The sequence below is a fragment of the Leptopilina heterotoma genome, unplaced genomic scaffold (genome assembly GCF_015476425.1).
Source record: "Leptopilina heterotoma isolate Lh14 unplaced genomic scaffold, ASM1547642v1 Lhet_73, whole genome shotgun sequence".
In the NCBI taxonomy this organism is placed as follows: Eukaryota; Metazoa; Arthropoda; class Insecta; order Hymenoptera; family Figitidae; genus Leptopilina; species Leptopilina heterotoma.
This window is the reverse complement of record NW_025111169.1, coordinates 1,914,267-1,934,309: the sequence shown is the minus strand read 5'-3', so window position 1 is coordinate 1,934,309 and position 20,043 is coordinate 1,914,267. Positions and strand designations below refer to the sequence as shown.

The window sequence follows — 20,043 nt, the reverse complement described above, 5'->3', positions numbered from 1 at the left end:
TATTTGAAAATATTAAATTAATTATTTTTTAATAAAATATTTTAATTTGTTTATCGCTTGTTGTTTCGATTGTTTCGATAATCGATTTTTGTTTAAATAATAAAACCGCGCTAAATAAGTGCGCGCGCATTCTCATGTTGTCAAGTGAGAAAAGAGGTTAGGAATCATTGTAGTCACATGGGTCGCGCGGATACTCGGATGTATTTTTATTTTTTGTTATTATTTCTAAATGAATAAGTGATCAGTTATGTTTAATTCAATAAAGAATTGTGCTAAATTCGTTATTCAAAGAAATAGTAAGAGATTTGGTAACAAAAAATCAAAACCTTCGAAAAAGAAACTTAAAACCCTACCCGGTAAGTTCGTTATACTTTTTCAATACTGTTTGTGTTTATTTTTACTACACGTTTTTTTGTTATTTACCAAGAAATAAATTGGCAAAAATTAAAAAAATGTTTAAAGAAAAGTGTGAAATAAACAGCGAAATTAAGTTTTCAAGCTTCAAGACTATGGCAACTAATTAATACGAAAATATTTGGGAAAATTGTAGTCGCATTTAATGAATAACATTTACGAAAGAAAGACGATCTTTTTTCTTTCTTTCGTGAATGTTATTTTCTTTTTTCTCTCGACACGCAATAAATTGATGAATAGTATTAATTTTTTGTCTATAATTAATTTTCTCTAGTCTTTCAGTATCCCGTGAGTGAAGAAAGTGATCGTCGAGTTTATGTTTGGGGTCTAGCGGAACATGGAGCATTGGGGACAATTGATAGGGTTCAAACAGTTGATCACGTTGCCTATATTGCAAAACCAAGTCGTTTAACATTTGGAGAAACTTATAAAGTAGTTGACATAGCGTGTGGTTATGGTTTCACTTCGTTTGCTGTACGTTCCAATGACAATAACATTGTTTATGGCAGTGGTATCAACACAGATTCGCAAATCGGTAAGTTTTACATTAATAATTATACCTTATATGAAAAAGAAAATTCACCTTATTTATTACTTGACAAAAGGACTAAAATTAAAATTCTAATATTTAATTTACAGGAAAATGATTTCGACCGTAGAAAAATTATAAAAGATTTTTTAATCGGGACCTTCTTTTGTTCACTTTGTCTATATATTTGTTTCTTATTTATACATTCTAATTCCCGTAGGTTATCATTCTTCTGATAAGCGGTACAAGGGTGATATTATAACAGCACCGAGACCAGTGGAATTACCATTGAAAGAATCAACATCTCAGGTCGTTGCTTTGGCTGCTGGCAGAGCTCATTTATTGGTATTGACTACCGAGGGACTTTTTACATTAGGAAACAATGGATATGGACAATGTGGAAGGCCAATTATTGATAATGAGGATTATAAGAAGAATACGATTGTACATCATATACCGGATGCGAAAGGAAATCAAATAGCAAATGTATTTGCAGGACAGGATCATAGGTTAGTGGAAAAGTAATCCAAGTAACAAAATTTCAGTGGTTAAACAAATTTTTTCTTTAACAAATAACTTGCTGAAATAAATTTTCATTAATCACAGTGAGTCCCTTTTTTATAATATCCCTATTTTTCTCTTTTTTGAACCCATTAAAATAATAAAATCCGAGAAGTTTGGATAATCTGTCAACTTGCACTATTTAATAAGTCCCTTTGATTGTCTGATAGCGTACGGGTAAACCTGCTACTACTTAAAAGTTTCCATAAAATTTTTTATCAAGTTGTATAATTATTATACAATATTGTTTAGTTAATTTGAAAATTTCTCTTTTTTAAACTGAGTATCCTTTTGAATTAAAAAAATTCTGTAATTGAAATTCCCTTTTTTACCTAATATGTCATGATAAAAATAACTGTGATCCCGGATTTTTTAATCAAAATATCTAAAGTTCCTTGAGATCAGAAAATTATTTTTCAAAGATTAAACTAATTTCAGTATACTTTTAACTGAAAATGGCGAAGTTTATACATTTGGATGGGGGGCTGATGGACAAACTGGTCTTGCTCATTATCAAAATGAATATAGGCCAAGTTTGGTTAAAGGTGATTTAGCTGGTCAGCGTATTGTTAAAGTGGCGTGTATTGCAGACTGTGTCCTGGCACTTAGTGGTATGTTTCCTTATTCTTTTTAGTTCTTTAATTAGACAAATATCAAATTCGAATGGTGGGACGTGTTTACCAAAAAAATAGAAAACATTTTTGTATTTTTTTACTCTATTATGTATTAAAAGTAAAAAATCATAAATTACAATTACGATCGTTACTGAAGGATAATAGTTAAAATTTTAATAATTAAATTAATAATATTATATTATTTTTTTTAATATTAATTATTATAATAATTAAATTAATAATTAAATAAATATTAAAAAAAGAGGATTATCCTTTTTATGGTCAATATAGACAAAGGTAAAGTGTTTGGCTGGGGAAATTCGGAATATGGACAAATACCGGGAATTGGTGACAATCAACAAGTAAATATTGCCACAGAAATAAAGGCATGCAATGATCTTGGAAGAATTACAGACATCGCGTCTGGAGGCAGTTTCTGTATGGTGTTAAATGGTAAATTTTGTTTCTTTATTTATCAATTTATCAAATGAATTAATAAAAATATTTATTGTTTAAAGTATTTATTTATTATTTATTTCTATCAAGATGCTGGAGAAGTATTTGTTTGGGGATATGGAATTCTGGGATTTGGTCCAGAAGTACGAAAGGCAATGAAACCTATGAAAATTCCATCAACACTTTTTGGTGTTAATGAATACGACCCTACTGTTCGGGTAACTATTGATAGTATTTTTAATTTTTTTTTTAAATTCGGCGCGAAGCCTGAGTTTATAAACTAAGAATTTATTTTCATGACATTATTTTGATAGAAAATAGATTTATTTTATAAATAATACAAAAATAAATTTATTCTACACAATTATAATTTATTAACAAATTTATTGTACAGGTTGCAAAAATTTACTGTGGAATAAGTCATCTTGCGATAGTGACAAATAAAGGGGATCTTTACATGTGGGGCAGAAACAAATTCGGTTGCCTTGGATTGGGCCATTATAGAGATCAATTTTTCCCTCTCAAGGTAATTTTATTTGTTGATTTTATTGAAAATAATGAATATTTTTTGCATCCGCTTCTTAGTTATAATTTTTATCTCAAGTTTTTTTGTATTCTGTCCACAAGAGACAAATTAATAATCAATATGACACTATAGTAACAAATACTAACAATATAAAAAAAAAATTCCCAAAAAAATGTAGAATTAACAATTAAATTAAAATTTCGTATTAAATATTTCTTTTCGCATACAATTTATTTATTTTCGTCTATTTTATTCGGTCACAAGTGTAAAAAATCCAAACAATCTGCCATGATTGTCATAAATTATTTCAATATTAATAATATAGATTTTGAAGCTTCGTTTATTGGTTTAACATTCATAGAGAATAAAAAGATTTATAATCAAAATAATATTTGAAATAAAAGAAAAATATTTTTCAGGTTTCGATAGGAGCAGAGGTAAAAAAAGTTTCTTGCGGCGTCGATCATACAGTGACATTGTGTAAACCATTTGTCTAGGAGTATAGAATTTTTCTCTTTTTAATTATTACAAATTTTAATTAAAACTTTTTAACAGATTTTTTTTTTTATTTATTCTAGAAAAATATACAAAAAACCAGCTATTTGTATAAATCTATCAGAGTTATTAATTAAAAATTTATACACTAATACAAATTGACAATATGAAAATTTGTGAACAAAAAAAATTATAATTAAATTTTACGACTTTATCATGAATTTTTCTTTTCATCTTCTTGATTATAAAATTATAAATATAATAATAATTTCGCATTAAATGTAAAATTATTTACGTTACGAAATGAAGATGATCCACCATGTGAGTGGTTATAACATTTTTTTATGCTAATTACCGTTCAGATGAGAAATTAATAAAAATTTTTAATAAAAACTCATTATTCTAAATGTTTACGAAATTGAATAAGGAGACGATTGTGAAAATAATGATGACTGGCAGTGTATTAATGGAAGTTGCTGCACTTTTACAGATTAATCTTTCATAAGATATCTTGTATTTTATTTCGTCTGGAAATCGACAGTTTTCTGCAAATAAAAAAATTGGTTTTATTATAATAGAACTTGTGTGATATTAGTAATAATAATAATATTAATAATAATTTTATGAATATTTTCAGTGATCGAGGGATAAATGAGGAGAATTTTTACCGCATTTGACCGATGTTGATGTTGATGTTGAATTATTCGACTTAACGGAAATATAGTACGGTTGACATTGGTTAATATAATCCGTATCGCCACATGAAAGATCAATTGTGTGTCTGCTATTACTGTTTATAGTGTCACATTGAGAATTTACAATTTTCGAATTATTCGAGTAGAGTGATTCTCGAGAATGACAGACTGTCAGTTGACCATCGGATGAGCCTTCAATCTGGAGAGAATAATTTATTTAAAAAATTTGTTGATTACACTTTTTTAACTTTGAATTTTAAATTAATATTCACTTTTTTAAAATTAATATTCACTTTCTTAAAATTAATATTCTCTTTAAATTTAAAATTAATATTCGCTTCAAGTTCTAAATTAATATTTACATTAAATTTAAAATTAATAATTTACTTTAAATTTAAAATTAAATTCTCCTTAAATTAAAAATTAATATTTGTTACAGTTGTGAAAAATAATTATTGTTTTCTTTTTTAGACTTACAATTACTTTGGGAGTCCAGTCTGTTGAGTGAAAATAATTGGGATGAATTCTGTAAAATTTGGTTCCACGAGGTTCTACAGAATCGGAAAATGGTGCCGATTCCTCTCGAGACTGGTATCTTGATCCACATTGTGAATTGACGAGACGTTTTGGATCTGCGAAAGAAGAATATTCATTGCAGTTGACAATTAACAAAAGGTGAGAAAAAAAACTAATAATAACAGGGTTGCCACAGGTCAGGGAATTCAGGAAAAAGTCAGAAAAAGTAGAATTGGTCAGGGATTTTTTTAAAAGTACTGGAAAAAATTTAATTTTTAGAATTCATAAGGAAATTTTGAATTTTTGTGTTTTTTTTGTCTGCCTCATAAACTATGAAATTGCCAAGAAATCTTCAATTTTTTCTATTTCTGACAATAATTTCTAATTAAATAACTTCATTCAGTAATAGATAAACTTCAGAAGGTATTATTTTGAAATCTTATAAAACTTCAATTTTGAATGAATTTAATTAGAAATTTTAAAGAACTTAGATTTTTGGAAAATTGTAATATTTGAAATTCTTCTGAAACTAGTTCAATTTTTTAATATATATTTAATTAATTATTAAAAATAATGGATTAATAAAAGAATTTTAGTTAAAAACACTAAAAAATTTGCATTTTGGAGAAGTTATAAATGATTGCAAAAATTCAATTATAAGTTAAATTATTTTTTGACAACTCTTACATTCTCGGAGTCTTGAAATCAAGGAATCAATCGGATATAAATTGGAAGTTGAAGGCGACGATGAAATAACGAATACATCTTCAGATTTCACGTAATAGGTTGCCATTTCTTTTCGTCCTGACGTTAAGAAGAGAAAATAAGCATCTGCAAAAAAAGGGGTAAAAAAATTGATGAAAATTGAAAAATTCGGAAAAGTAAATACTTTGGAAAATAGAGGAAAAATTAGTAATTTTTACCAGGGATTTCCAATCGCATATTTTGCATTATTCCGGTAACACATTCTTTCACTTTGTCATCGTCTGATGAACTGAGATATGGAACAAATAATATAATGTCCACATTGCCTCCCCCATTTTTTTGAGTATGTTCTCTGTCCAATTTTTCTTTGAGTAAACGTTCCACAATTTCAATGCTCTGACACATGTTAAATCCTTTGTCGACTGGAAAATATAACAAAATATTCGAAATTTGCTTAAATTTTTTCTCAAAAGAATTTTTTTATCGTGTCCACTTTTACTTTAACAATAACAATTATAAACAATTATTTACGTAGACTAATAATTTTGTTCACTTGAAATAAATTTCCCGGGCAAAAATAGTCTTTTAATTAAAAAGAATAATTTTTAGAATTGAAAGTTTAGTATAAAGGCAAAATTTCGTACATTTTTCGTAATTGGATGCATTAAAGTTGTATAAATCCAGAATCGTGTTGCTTGAATTAATCATAATTTTTCCACTTTTGCTACTTAGTAGAGTGAAATTACTGTTGTATTTACCGACTTCAATGCCTTCTAATAGTTTTCTGAAAAAATGTTTAATTATTAAATAAAGTCACTTTTTATTTGAAATACAAAAAAAAAATTATTCTTCATTACTTACGAAAGTATGGGTTGAATATATTTAAACGGCCAATTAGTATCGAGAACAATAGTCAGATCGACATATGTTCTACTAAAATCGTTGTGACGATCAGTTTCGGCACAAGAAAGATCGTCTTTTAGTAAATTCGCTGTTCGGAGTAAACATATTTTCAGTTTATCTTATTTTTATTTAATTTTTAAATTTAAAAACCAAAACAATTAAATTTTATTTAATTTTTAATATCGGATATCATTTTTTTTAATAAAATAAATACAACTTATTTCAATGTTTATAGTATGAAAAATAATTATACAAAAATCCTTCAAATTGATTTCAATTTATTTTTGAATAATTTTTCTAATTCAATTATCGGAATATACAATTAAAGAAATTTTGAATAATTGAAATTTTGTAAAATTTTATTGACAATACTTGATTTTTTTCAAGTAATTTATTAGAATTTTTGAAAATCAACTTTTGAAGAAGTTGAATTGTATATTTTGAAAATAATTAAATTCTCAAAAATTTGAATGAAAATTAATTTAATTAATTTAAGCTATCAAAAATTACAGTTATTAAAATACTTTTTAAAAAAAAGTAAGTCTTAAAATTTTCCCTTAGATATAATTTTTTAAAATTCATTTATTTTTAATATTTTCCTAAAATTGGTTAGTTTTTTAAAATTATTCAAAAATTTTTTTCAAGAAATTCAATTACTTACAAAAAATTAAAATTCAATATTGTAAAGAAAAAATTTTCTAGGTTTAAATTTTGTTTAAATTTGAAGAATAAAAATTTTAAATTCTAAAAATTTAGTTACACATTTTCAATAATTTACTTTAATAACTTAAAAAAAAATAATGAAGAGTTACAGTTACAAATATAAATAATTGAATTTTTGTTTATTAGTACAAATAAAATTATAAATTACCAAGATCAGTGAAAAGTTGACTAGAAATTCTTTTACTGTAGTCTCTCAGTATAACATCGTCCATTGTTGCCAAAGCCAAATCTTTCATTATCTTCATTGCACTGTAAGTCTAAAACATATTTTACTTTTCAGATTTAATATTATTTAATTAATTTAATTTAATCCATTTAACGAATTATCGAGTTGCATTTTCTAATGGAATTCGCATTTAGTCGAAATTTCATTCAACTGAATTTCCACTGAACCAAAATTGCTTTCAATCGAATTTATAAAAATTGGAAAGAATATTTAGACGAATGTTTAATTCGATGCTGAAATTAATTCGTCTAATGAAAATATTCATCTAGTCAGCAGTAAATTTAATTTGAAGACATTTTTCTAAAATTAAATTGACGGTGAAAAATAGTTTTGATTCCACGTACATATTTTTGTCAAAATAGCTCAAAATAGCTTTTTAGAATTTTTGGATCTTAATCTTGTTAATTTTAATATATATTTTATTTTTGTCTGTGGGAAATATTTTTAAAAAAATTTAATTTACTAACAATTTTCTTAATTTTTTTTTTTCGTTAACCAATGATCTAAATTTCAACTTGTTAATTTTTTTTTGTATTTAAATTAATAATACCTGATCTTCTAATGTTTCAGTTGTTGGCGCTGATTTGGTTAGAAGTTGTTGACGATTACAAGCGCGCACTTGTGGATTAAGTGAACCCCTTGGACTGTAATACATGTCTAAAACTTGTGAAAGTCTAATTCTATTTCTCTCATCAACACTCCATGAAGCGATTTCATTTGCAATGTTCAGACCATCAATGTCTCCTCTTAATAATGGTTTCGTCAACTCGAGATGTTCATTGGAGTCGAGGAAAAACCATCGAGGCATTTCTGACGAATTCCATTTACCATTTGCTCCAATTATAAAAGGTATATTTTTTTCCTCAACAATTGGTGCTTGACGCCAGCAAGCTGCAGCTAGATCACCTAATTTATAGAATTATTATTTATTTTTTAAGTCAGTTTGCAAATGATTATGGTACAAATGATCCAAAATAAAACTTTCAAACCGAAAATTACAGGAAAAATATTCCAAAGTCTTTCTTTATCAAATTTCAAATTTCAAACAAAAAATTTTTATTCAAAGTACCAAAAATCTCATCAATAAAATGTTTACGATTAAAAAAAGTTCAAATTTAAAGGTTCTAATGTAAATGAGAAGAGAGATTAAAATTTATCAGAATTAAAAGAAAAAAAATTAAAAAATATTTAAAATGGAAGTAGAATTCAAAAAATTCAAAATAAGTGGAAACATTTTATTTAAAACATAAGTAGTAGCGAATAGCTTTTAAATATCCAAGAACAACATTTTCATTTATAACTTTCGAAATTATAATTTTTTGAACTTTTATTAATTTTAAATCAGAAATAATTCAAGTCTTGCATAACATTTTATTAAAATTCTTGAAAATAATTGAATTGTGTTGAAGAATTTTATTAAAATTGTATGGAAGATAACTGAATTCTTATAAACAATTTTATGAAAATTTTTGAAAATTAAATTGTTTCGACGTTTTTTTAGAGTAAATTTGAGTATTTTATTTTTAGAGTAAATTAGAAAATTCTTTGGGATGCAGAGAAAAAGTCAAAATTCTTTCTGAAAATCAGGGAGAAACAAAATCAAATCTTTGTAGCAACTCTGAAATTATAATTTGAAATTTTCTAAATTTGTACTTTTCTTTTGGAACTTTTGTCTCGGTCGTACGAATTGACATTTCTTGGTTTGAATTTATTATTTAAAGGGAATAATTTGTGTGGAAAATGTTATAATTGCAATAATACCCGATAATGTGGCGAACCACTTGTTATTTATTTGTGGAGTTCTCATGAAATATTCCGGTCCCACATTTTCGCCACTCATTAGTTGACTTATACTAATTAATTGCGGTTGCATCGCAGCGGCAATTGCTGCTATAAGCGGTCCTCCCGAAACCTCACCCCATCTAAACAAATTTACAAACTTTTACTTCTGCTCTATTATTATTTCAGTGCTTAAATACTGAAATATCCAATTTTGTTTTTAATTCGATTTTTTGTTAATTAACATGAATTACTTCGTTTTGATGACACCACTGTAAACAGGACATGAACTAGGCTCTACTACATATTGTGCAACTGCGGGATGATTTGGGGGGAATTCCGGATAATATGAATTCGGATCGACACCACTATCCTCTTCCTGTTTGGTATTCGTCATACTTTGTCTAAAAGATAAAAAGTTGTCATTCTTTTTTAAAGAAAAAAATTATCAAAATCAAAGTACTTTTTAGATATTTGTTTCTATTCAATTTTCTCGTTGCTTTTTGAAAATTTTTCTAAATATAATTCGAAAATTGTCAAATTAAAAGTACTTCGCAAATATTTGTTTCTATTATTTTTTTCTTTTAAATTTTGTTTAATAATCAAAAATTTGAGAGAGGAAAAAATTTTGTTTGGGTATTTTTTTTATAAACAATTACGTACATTTCTTGAGGAGAGAGCATTTCAACAGCATCATTTGCTCCTTCTTCTTTGATTTTGAGGAATTTCTTATCAACGCTTCTTGGAAATCGATAGGCATTGTCATAATTTCTATTGCAATTCTCATCATCTCTCTTCTCTCGCTCTACTGTGTCTGACAGCATAAAATGCAATGTGCACTAAAATAATTAAATGACAATGAGAAAAAAATGTCCACTTACAATTAGATAGCTTTCAAAAAATAATTTTTTTACGATTCATTTTATTTTCTTTTAAATGGGTTTAATATTTTTTTATGATTCTTACTCTTTCTACGTCAGAAATACTGCTATTTGGAAATGTCATTGCATCACCGGCTATAACTTTCAGTAACTTTACAAATCGACTAAATGTATAGTATCTAGAAGCGTAGGGAATGAAATTACTTCTGGCAGGCGCTTTTAATCGTAGAATCCCATCTTGACGAAATCTATTATTATAGTTAATAAAATACAATTTATATTTATTAATATTTATAAATTTATATTAATATATATTTATTCGAATGAATAGAATTTTATTAAGTTTTTTGAAAATAATGTAGTTTTCTTTAAATTTTAATTGAAAATTTTGAAAATAATTGTATTTTACGAAGAATTTATCTTGAGTTTTTAAAATTATCGTCTTTGTTAATGATTGAGATTAAAAATTTGACTATTGGATTTTGTAAAAATTTTTTTGGAAATAATTGAAAAAATTTAATAATTTTTAAAAATTTTAATAAAATTGTTTGCAGGAATTCAATCATTTTAAATAAAAATTTAATAAAATTTCCTGAATAGAGTCAAATATTAAAAAAAAATTTTAATAAAATTCTTTAGAAGAATTAAATTATTTTCAGTACAATTAAATTCCTTGGAAAAATTTTAATTTTCTTCGAATAAATTGAATTTGTATTTTTACAAATTTTTTGCTACTTTTCTTATTATTTTTGTAAATAATAAAGTTCTACGCAGGAATTCAATCAATTTCAATACAAATTTAAAAAAAATTATACTGAAAATAATTGAACTTCTCTGAAGAATTTTATTGTTTAAGAAAATAATTTAATTGCCTCTAAAAAAATGAAAAATTTTTCCAATAAGTTTAAAATTGTATTTAAAATTTTTAAACAATTGAATTCTTAATTTCTTATAAAGAATTATTTCAAAGTTTTTAATAAAAATTGAATTCATTCAAGAAGTTTTATTAAAATTTTATTGTAAATGATTAAATTCCTGCGAAGAATATTATTATTGAATGAAAATAATTGAATTCTTGTCAAGAACTTTCTTAAAATTTTCGAAAATAATTGAACTTTTTTGAGAAATATAATTGAAATTGTATTGAAAGAAATTTAATTCTTGTGAAGAATTTTATTATTTTTGAAAATATTTGAATTTTTGCAAAGAACTGTATTAACATTTTTGGAAACTGGGAAATAATTTTAGAATTTGTCGAACGAATTAAAATAGTCATGAGAATATTTATGTTTAAATTAATTTCCTATATTTTTGTAAATTATTGAAATAATAAAAAAAATTACCCATGCAAAAGAGCCTGAGAAAGAGCAGTTAAAGTCCGCATAGTCGAACCCGGTGATTCTTCGATTTTTCGAATAATTTCGATCAATGTAATCATATTGTGGGGTAATCTATTATCTCGCGTCAAGAGATACGAATTATTATAGCATTCAAGAATCGAGGGCATAATTAGGACACCATTTGAATTATCCTGTGCATTAACCGCTGAAAATAAATACCCTCCATTATTTCATTGTCAGTTGCATTAAAATTAACAAAAATTATTTTTTCTTTTCTCTCTAAAAAAAGAATTCAGTCAAAAAGATATTAATATTTCTTTAAATATTAATTTACTTACCAAGGAAACTGATAACACTCAAGCACAAAAATACGTATTTAGCCATGTTTAAAAAAAATAATTTCCCTTTTACACTATAATTGAATTTTACACTTTCTTCTGAACAAAACTGAAAAATTTTTCGCAGAATACTGTTTTTTTCATAATAGAAATAATGTCACTTGTTATTAATTTCTTCTAACTAGGGGGATTTTTATTTGATTAATTTTGATTTCTTTTTATTTCTTTTTATTTCAGACACAAGAAGTTGATCATTTTTGGGGACACTTTTTTTGGCGAGGAAAAAAGAAGAGAGATATTGATTAAAAGTTCATTTCGAGTGAAGAAAAATGACTAATGATTAATGAGCTGGTGAACTGAAAACCATTTACCACACCTTCCATCCGACACACAAGAACCTACCATCCCTATCGTGAGATAAGATACCTTATCTGATGAGTAACATATTTCTCACCTATGACCAGAAAAAGGATTTGAAATTTGAATGATCTTGTTTGTTTAAATAAACAGGTTTTTCATTTTCACCACGCAAGGAAATTAGTCAAGTAAATAACACTTTTCCATTTTGTCCTGATTTTCGTTTTTCTTCATTTGAATGTCGTCTTCGTATTCATACAGACAATCGCTTCACAATCGTTTTCACACCTTAGTGAAACAATAATTGACTGCTAAAATTATCCATTTGACTCACTTTTTTCGTCAGTTTATTTATAGGTGAGTCAAATGAATCATTTTCGAGATTTATAATTGTCAATATTACTTATTAGCTTGTTTTCATATTTGGAATTCAGTCAGTTTCATTAAATATTTTCAATGATATTTTCAGTGGTTGTTACAATTTGTTTACGAAATTATTTAAAATGAGAATGTATAAAGAAATACGAAAAATACTTTTTCGTATGTTAAAGTGTAAATTTAAAACTTATTTTTTTCTAAACGATTTTTTTTCGGAGCTTGAATAAATAAATTTTGATTCTCGGTGCTTTTGTAATAAATTGAAAATGTGAAATAGTATTTTTATCGAAGTGTCCAGTATTCTGTAAATCTAGTGAAATATTGTGATTGTAATGTGATGATACATGTGTAGAAATAATTGGGACACCTTTTTTTACAGGTTGTGGATTATCTTATCACGCATAGTGGACCGTTATCTTTTTTTCAATCTCTGTAACTCTGGTGTGAGTCATTTGAAAAGTGTATATACAGTAAAAAGAACTCAAGAATTGTCTATGGCAGAATGCTAAAAATGTCATAAGATTTAAAGAATGAAAACGATTTGTTTTTTACTCCTAACATTCTATGGTGAGTTTTTTAAACCTCTACTTTGTTAAATTTCAATTAAATCTAACTTTTATAACTTTTTTACTGAGGAATTTTTTTACTGGAGAAAAGAGATTTTATGAATTACTGTTATTGTTTATACTCTACTTCTTTAATTAACTTTATTTATTTACTCTATTTATACTATATAAATAGAGGAGAAAAAAGAAAATTTAATATTTAAATTAATATTTCGTTTTATATTTAATTTAATATTTAAATTTTAAATATATTTATTATTTTTCAGGCGTTTGCGTCGTGATATCAAGTAAGCAGATTCCTGAACATTTAATAAAATGTTACAAAAATGAAAATATTTGGGGATTTCAACTGCCATTAAATTTAAGAGTAATTGTTGACATTATCCGAAAAATTGAAAGGCAATCTTTTTCAACTCTTCATATGAAAACACTGACAACTTCTTTATTGCGAAGGTAATTCCATCAAGTACTTTAAATATAGTCAAAACATTCATCTTAATAAATAAAAATCCTAAAGATCTTTTTTTTTTTTTCTAATTTTGTAGTTGTAAAAAATTAACAATTATTTTTGAATTAATAATTGGTGTATTCTGGTAATCTGTTTGCAATTTGAAATTAGTTGTTTATATTATTTGTTTTTTCAATATTTTCCGATAATTTTTCTTTTTAAATGTAAATTTTTAAATTAATGAAATTTTAATTTAATGCTCTCAAGAATCAAAAATAACAAATTATTATAGAAAAACTAATTAATTATTCAAAAATAAGTTTTATAGAAAAATTGTAGCAAGAATAATTTGGTACAATAAAAATTGTACTGAAATTATGTTAATTCTTCTAAAGACTTTTATTAAAATTGTATTGAAAATAACTGAATTCCTCGGACGAATTTTGTGACTTATAAAAATAATTTAATTCTTTGCCACAAATTTTATTAAAATTTTTGAAAATAATTGAATTCCTGCGAAGAATTTCGTTATTTATAAAAATAATGCAATAAAAAATAATATAAAACAAAATTTTTAAAAATACAAATTCAATTGTTTCCAAGAAAATTTTAATTCTTAATTAAGAAAATTAATTAAAAGTGTACTAAAAATAATTGAATTCTTTTAAAGAATGTTATCATAATTTTGGAAAATAATTGAATTCTTTCAAGGAATTTTACTAAAATTTTCTAAAATAATTGAATTGAATGAAATTTGATTGAAATTGAATGAAAAATAATTAAATTTTTGCCAAGAATTTTATTTAAATTTTCTAAAATAATTGAATTGAATGAAATATGATTGAAATTAAATGAAAAATAATTGAATTTTTGCCAAGAATTTTATTAAAATTTTCTAAAATAATTGAACTGAATGAAATTTGATTGAAATTAAATGAAAAATAATTGAATTTTTGCCAATTTTATTAAAATTTTTTAATACAATTTAAGTTGAAAAAATTTAATATTCATCCGATTAAGTTAGTTTAAATTTTATTGAAAACAAATTAATTTTTTAAAAGATTCTATTACAATTTTTGAAAACAGTTAAATTCTTTCGCCCAATTTTATATAAACTGTTCTCGAGGTATTTTATTGAAACTGTATTTAAAATAATTAAATTCCTGCGAAGAATATTATTATTTAATGAAAGTAATTGAATTCTTGACAAGAATTTTATTAAAATTTTTGAAAATAATTAAATTTTTTCGAAGAATTTATTTGAATTTTTTTAATTTTAATTGAAAATTCTGAAAGTAATTGGATTTTCTGAGAATGACTGTCAAGTCTTTAAAATATTGTAGTTATTAAAAATATGATTATTGAATTTTGTTTAAATTTCCAGGAAGTGATTAAAATCTTTTGATATTTTTATTACAATTTTTAAAAATTATGAATTTAATTAAGCAATTTTATTAAAATATTGAAAATATCTGAATTCTTTTGAAGCATTCCTTTAATTTTTTAATTTATAATCGATTTTGTTAATAATTGTAATTAATAATTTTATTGTTAAATTTCATAAAAGTTTTTGATAAAAAATTGAATTCTTTTGAACAATTTTCTTAGTTTTCGTAAATAATTGAATTCTTTCGAAGAATTTCTTTAAGTCTTTTTAAAAATAATGGAGTTTTTTTTTAAATACAGTTTTAGTAGAAAATTTTGAAAGTAATTGAATTTTACGAAGAAGTTCTTTTAAGTTTTTTAATTTATTGTGTTTGTTAATAATTTTTATTTTTAAAAATTAGATTATCAAATTTTATTAATTTTTTTTGGAAATAATTGATTTTTTTTTAGAATTTGATTACATTTTTTGAAAAGAATTGAATTCTTTCGAGAAATTTTATTGAAATTGTTTTGATAATAGTTGAATGAATTCGAAAAAGTTATTATTTATGAAAATAATCGAATTTCATAAAAATTTTTAAGAATAATTGAAATCTTTCGAAAAATCGTATTAAAATTTTATTGAAAATAATTGAAATCTTGTGAAGAATTTTTCAAAGTAATTGAATTGTTTCGAGGAATTTTATTAAAATTAAAGAAAATAATAATAAATAACGATATTAATTAATTATGAAGTTAATAAGTGAATTTTTTGAAATTTTGAATCTGAAATTATTTAAATATTGAAGTTGATATTTGAAAATAAAAAAATTTTGTTATTTACCTGCTAATAATAGTAATAAATTTAATGAAAATGTAATTTTTCAGATTCAAATTAGATGGAATTCATCGGAACAGTGAAGTTTCTTCGTCGAGTAGAATTTTGCCATTTATTGCAAATCAACCGCAAAGAATAAAACAGGAAATAATTGAGGAATTGATTCCTGGAGATGATAGAGCATTCCCGGCTGTAAATCTCACATTATTAGAATATTGCACCCTACATCAGGCAATTTCCAATACCATTTGGTATTCTCAACGCAATGATGAAGATAATTTTTGTATTTCTGGTCCCTTGGAAAAAATTGTCGACGACATTAATCAACGAATTAGACATTGTTATTTATTGGCGACATTTGCACGAGATTTAATGACAAAATGCATTGATGAAAATGTAACAACAGCGGAGAAACTTTGTCCAAAAGAAAATGGTGTTATTTTAACACAATTTGGCACAATTTCACTGGGAAGTGTGATTAATGCTATTGCAGCATCTCTTGTACCACAAAAAGTTCAACTCAATACTTTAATTTCTTTGAGAAATCAAAAATATTCGAGTAAGTTTTATTCTTTCTGAAAATATTAATATTTATAATATTCATTTTTATTTTATTTATTTTTAGATATAAATTTTACTATTAAACTGTTTTATTATTATTTATTGATTTTTTATATTATTGATTTAAATTAAAAGTTTTTATAGTTCATAAAAATTAGAAAACAAGAATAAAAAATCACGGACGATAATATTTCCACAATTTTAGAAAAATGGTTTATATTTTCTATTTAATATTTAATTTTTCAATCACTTAAATATTAATTATCTTTTTCAGAGAACGAATCGAGTAAATTTAATTTTAATCAAGAAGAAGTTGATCTAATTGTTCCGAAAGATCAAATAATGTTACAACGATCAATGTGGATACAATCACTGTCCCATTCACCATTGAAATTGAATAATATTTGGGCTGCATCCCTGGCAGGTAATTTTTTTTCTAAAACCGTTTTTTCTTATTGATATTATTAATTTAGATATTTGTGAATCATTAAAAAATTGTTAATCATTAAACATAATTAATTACATTAATTAAATGAATTTATTTTAGATACGAATAATTAATTTAATTTATTTTAGTTGCGAATAATTAATATAATCTATAATAACTATTATTATGAATAATAATTTAATTAATAGTTATAATTTTTTATTTCATTAAAATTAATTACAGTATTAATTTTTTTCCATTTCAGGAGAATTAGCCGAAGTTGTTGTTTATCAAGGACCAATTTTTACATCGACAATGTCAATTGGAGCAACAGGATTTTGGAACAGTTCAATACGACCTGCTGTCTTTTATGTGTCTAATAAACGTGGTCTTTTCGATGCAACGAGAGCGGAAATAATTGGAAGCATCGACGGTCTGGTGATTGCTAAAAATTTACCTCTCTGGATGGAAAATTTCGATAGTCTTCGATTGAGTCAAATTTTAGATATGTATTATTCCAATCGAGGAGTTTCATTCAATAAGAATATAAAAGCTTGCGAGAGGGGGAGAAATTTTATTCACATTGCGCCTGGAACGATAATTGAAGAAGAGGTCTGTTTAATATTTTTCTCATTACTTCTATTGCTCTTGATTTACAATTTTTCTGGTATTATTCAATTTTTGAATTTCTTTCGTTTTTAATTTAGAAATTTAATTAAATAATGAAAAATTAAAGTTGAATCTAATTTTTTAATTTAATTTTTGAATTTGAGTTTTTGAGTTTCAAAAGAATTTAAGAGTAATTCAGTTTTAAGAAATATTTTATTTACTTTTTACAACGTTTATAATCAGTAATTTAGAAGAAAAAATATTTTTGCAAATTTTTATAAAATATGTTTAAAGAATTCAATTTTTTTTTTGAGTTTCGTTCTAATTTAATTTTAATTTTTGTATTTGAATTGAATTAAAATTTACTTTTAGCTAAAAATTAGTTTAAAATTGTAGAAAAAAAATTTAATAGCTTTGAATTATTTCTAGACTTTCGCAATTTCCAAACTTTTGGCTTATCGAAATGGTGCTGTTTACATGGACGATGTGAATTTACAAAAATTTGTAAATTATGCGACCAATACGTTCTCTTATTATGTGAATAATCACGTTTTTACTGAATCGAGATGTCGCGAGGAAACTCGTCAACCACGAGTGGAACTTATTGTTACATTTGATGGTTCCTGGTCACCGGAATACACCAATGATTTTTTATCGTAAGTGGAAATTTTTAAGAATATTAAAAATATAATTTAATGATAAGTTTTTAATTTTTTATTATTGAATTTTTAAATTTATTTTAGGTATTAAATTTTTTTTTATTAAATTTGTTATTTTGTTTTGCTAGATTTTTTGTTATTAAATTTTTAATTTTGTTTTATTAAATTTTTAATTTAATTGTTCGAAGCGAAAACTTTTTTTCTATTTGGTGCGTCATGTTTTTATAATTTTTGTATTTTACAAGCGTTTTAGTAGAAGATGTCGACGTTTCTCTATTTGGATCAAAAATGGGATTAATACACGCAACAAGTGGAAAATGGTTATTTAATCTCACGAATAGTCCGGCTAGTGTTTATGAAAATTTACGCAATTTAACAAAAATGAAATGTACGTACAAATTTTTTAGTTCCCTCTTGATAAACACTTGATCTGATTAAATTTATTTTTTTCAGGGCCTGGTGGATTAAATTACACCGCAGTGCTTGAAGGAGTTTTCGATTATTTAGAAATTGCTTGGGAAGAAAATAGAAAAACGTCTAATATCGGAAATGTGGGACAGGCTCTTCTTGTACTTGCACCTCGAACTCGATTAAGTGCAAGCGATCAACAGTCGGCATTGAATCTCATCTTGAAAATTAAACAAAAACATCCAGGTGAGTCTGTTATTTCGTATATTTTTCCAATGACGAAAATATAAATATGTGACGCGCCCAGAAGAATAATTAATTATTATTAACTATTTTATTGTTTACTTTATTTATTTCATACTTATTTTTATACTTTGCTTTTTTATTTTTACTTTGTTTTTTATGCTTTGCTTGAATTTCAATTCTAAATTTCAGAAATGCATTTTCTCTATTTCGTGATGAATGGAGTAACAGATTTTTTTCAAAAGTTCATTATTTCCGATGAAGATCATTTAATATTAAGTCCTACAATAGATGACATTACAAGACTTCTTACGGAAAGTAAGTTAAATTTTTAATTTACTTTACTAATTAATTAATTTACCTTGAATCGTATTTTTAAATCAGAAATTTTAAGTTCCAGTAACTTTGAGACCAGTGTTTGGTCATAATAATTCTCTGGGAGTTGCAAAAATGCAAATGGAAGACTACATCAATCTCGAAGAATCGATCACGTACAAATTGCATTCACACTGGAAATCAAATATCAAGAAAACTACACTAACAGTAATAATAAATTTCTTATTTTTCAATTCTTGATTTAATGTTCTTTACGAAAATGAAAAATTTCGTTTTTTTTGCAGGTTCACGGAGTTGGATATGGAACAATAAAAATATGCTTTCGAACGAAACAGAAACTTGAAGACTCGCCAAAAGAATTAAATTGTCAAACATTATCGGCCTTTGAGGATATTAAATTCGAGGATTTTTCTCCTTGCTCCTGGAACAATTGCTCTCATCTCTTCTATGAGGTTCAATATCAGAAATCTTTAATGAAATGCGCAGGTGAGTTTTCTATCTCTATGCAAAATGAATTAAGTAAAATAAGATAAGATCCACAAGTCTTGAACCTTCAAATGAACGAAATATTGTCACGAATTACTGATTGGAATAAAAATGAAAAATTTTGATTTAACATTTTAACTAATTTTAATTTGACTTTCTATTTTTTTTGATACGCGATGCAAAAATTTTGTAATGAGATTCTAATTTTCTAATTTTGAAATTCAATTCATTTGAACGTTTATAACTTTGGGAACATCAATTCAGGAAATAATATCATTAATATTTCTTTGCTTTAATTTGTAATATAACAATATAGCATTACAAATAAAAATCGAATTAAAATAGGAAAGGATATTAATAATATTATTTCTTTTTTTAGAAATTGATTGCAAAACTCCGAATCAAGTAAGATACATATTACAAATAGAAAACGTGCTGTCTTCAAAGTGTCAGAAAATAATTTCCAGATTTAATCTCGTAATTATTACAATATTAGCTACATTTTATATTTTTTAAAAGGGAAAGAGAGAAAGAGAGCATATTTTTGAGTGAGAGCAGTACTGATAACTAAATATAAGCTACAATGTTATTTTATAAAATAAGGTAAACAATTATTTATAAAATAATACATTTAGTATTTGAATTACAAATTTTTTTACAT

At 24.8% G+C, this 20,043-nt stretch overlaps 3 protein-coding genes across 4 annotated transcripts; 2 read left to right on the top strand and 1 right to left on the bottom strand.

Annotated features, from left to right (window-relative positions):
• Positions 1-154: 154 nt before the first annotated feature.
• LOC122510773 (RCC1-like G exchanging factor-like protein) lies at positions 155-3,656 on the top strand. The gene is made up of 8 exons (XM_043625659.1): positions 155-356; positions 689-949; positions 1,164-1,452; positions 1,943-2,115; positions 2,410-2,571; positions 2,665-2,792; positions 2,969-3,100; positions 3,520-3,656. The coding sequence occupies exons 1-8, from the start codon at positions 248-250 to the stop codon at positions 3,595-3,597; spliced, it is 1,332 nt and encodes a 443-aa protein (XP_043481594.1). The 5' UTR covers positions 155-247; the 3' UTR covers positions 3,598-3,656.
• Positions 3,645-11,947, bottom strand: LOC122510764. Its single transcript, XM_043625646.1, has 15 exons — positions 11,702-11,947; positions 11,367-11,568; positions 10,109-10,271; positions 9,806-9,981; positions 9,397-9,546; positions 9,125-9,285; positions 7,914-8,269; positions 7,286-7,394; positions 6,373-6,502; positions 6,156-6,295; positions 5,730-5,933; positions 5,494-5,637; positions 4,768-4,922; positions 4,264-4,489; positions 3,645-4,140 (listed from the first exon to the last, which is right to left on the bottom strand). The coding sequence occupies exons 1-15, from the start codon at positions 11,745-11,747 to the stop codon at positions 3,998-4,000; spliced, it is 2,505 nt and encodes an 834-aa protein (XP_043481581.1). The 5' UTR covers positions 11,748-11,947; the 3' UTR covers positions 3,645-3,997.
• On the top strand, positions 8,086-20,033 carry LOC122510765. Of its 2 annotated transcripts, none has more exons than XM_043625648.1 (13): positions 8,086-8,212; positions 12,816-13,003; positions 13,269-13,455; positions 15,704-16,212; positions 16,489-16,638; positions 16,907-17,253; positions 17,680-17,906; positions 18,155-18,297; positions 18,363-18,563; positions 18,753-18,878; positions 18,955-19,103; positions 19,181-19,382; positions 19,762-20,033. In XM_043625648.1, the coding sequence occupies exons 2-13, from the start codon at positions 12,967-12,969 to the stop codon at positions 19,896-19,898; spliced, it is 2,415 nt and encodes an 804-aa protein (XP_043481583.1). In that variant the 5' UTR covers positions 8,086-8,212; positions 12,816-12,966; the 3' UTR covers positions 19,899-20,033. The 2 variants fall into 2 exon arrangements, with proteins under 2 accessions (XP_043481583.1, XP_043481582.1); XM_043625647.1 differs by lacking the exon at positions 8,086-8,212 and adding an exon at positions 12,145-12,246.
• The last annotated feature ends 10 nt before the right edge of the window (positions 20,034-20,043 follow it).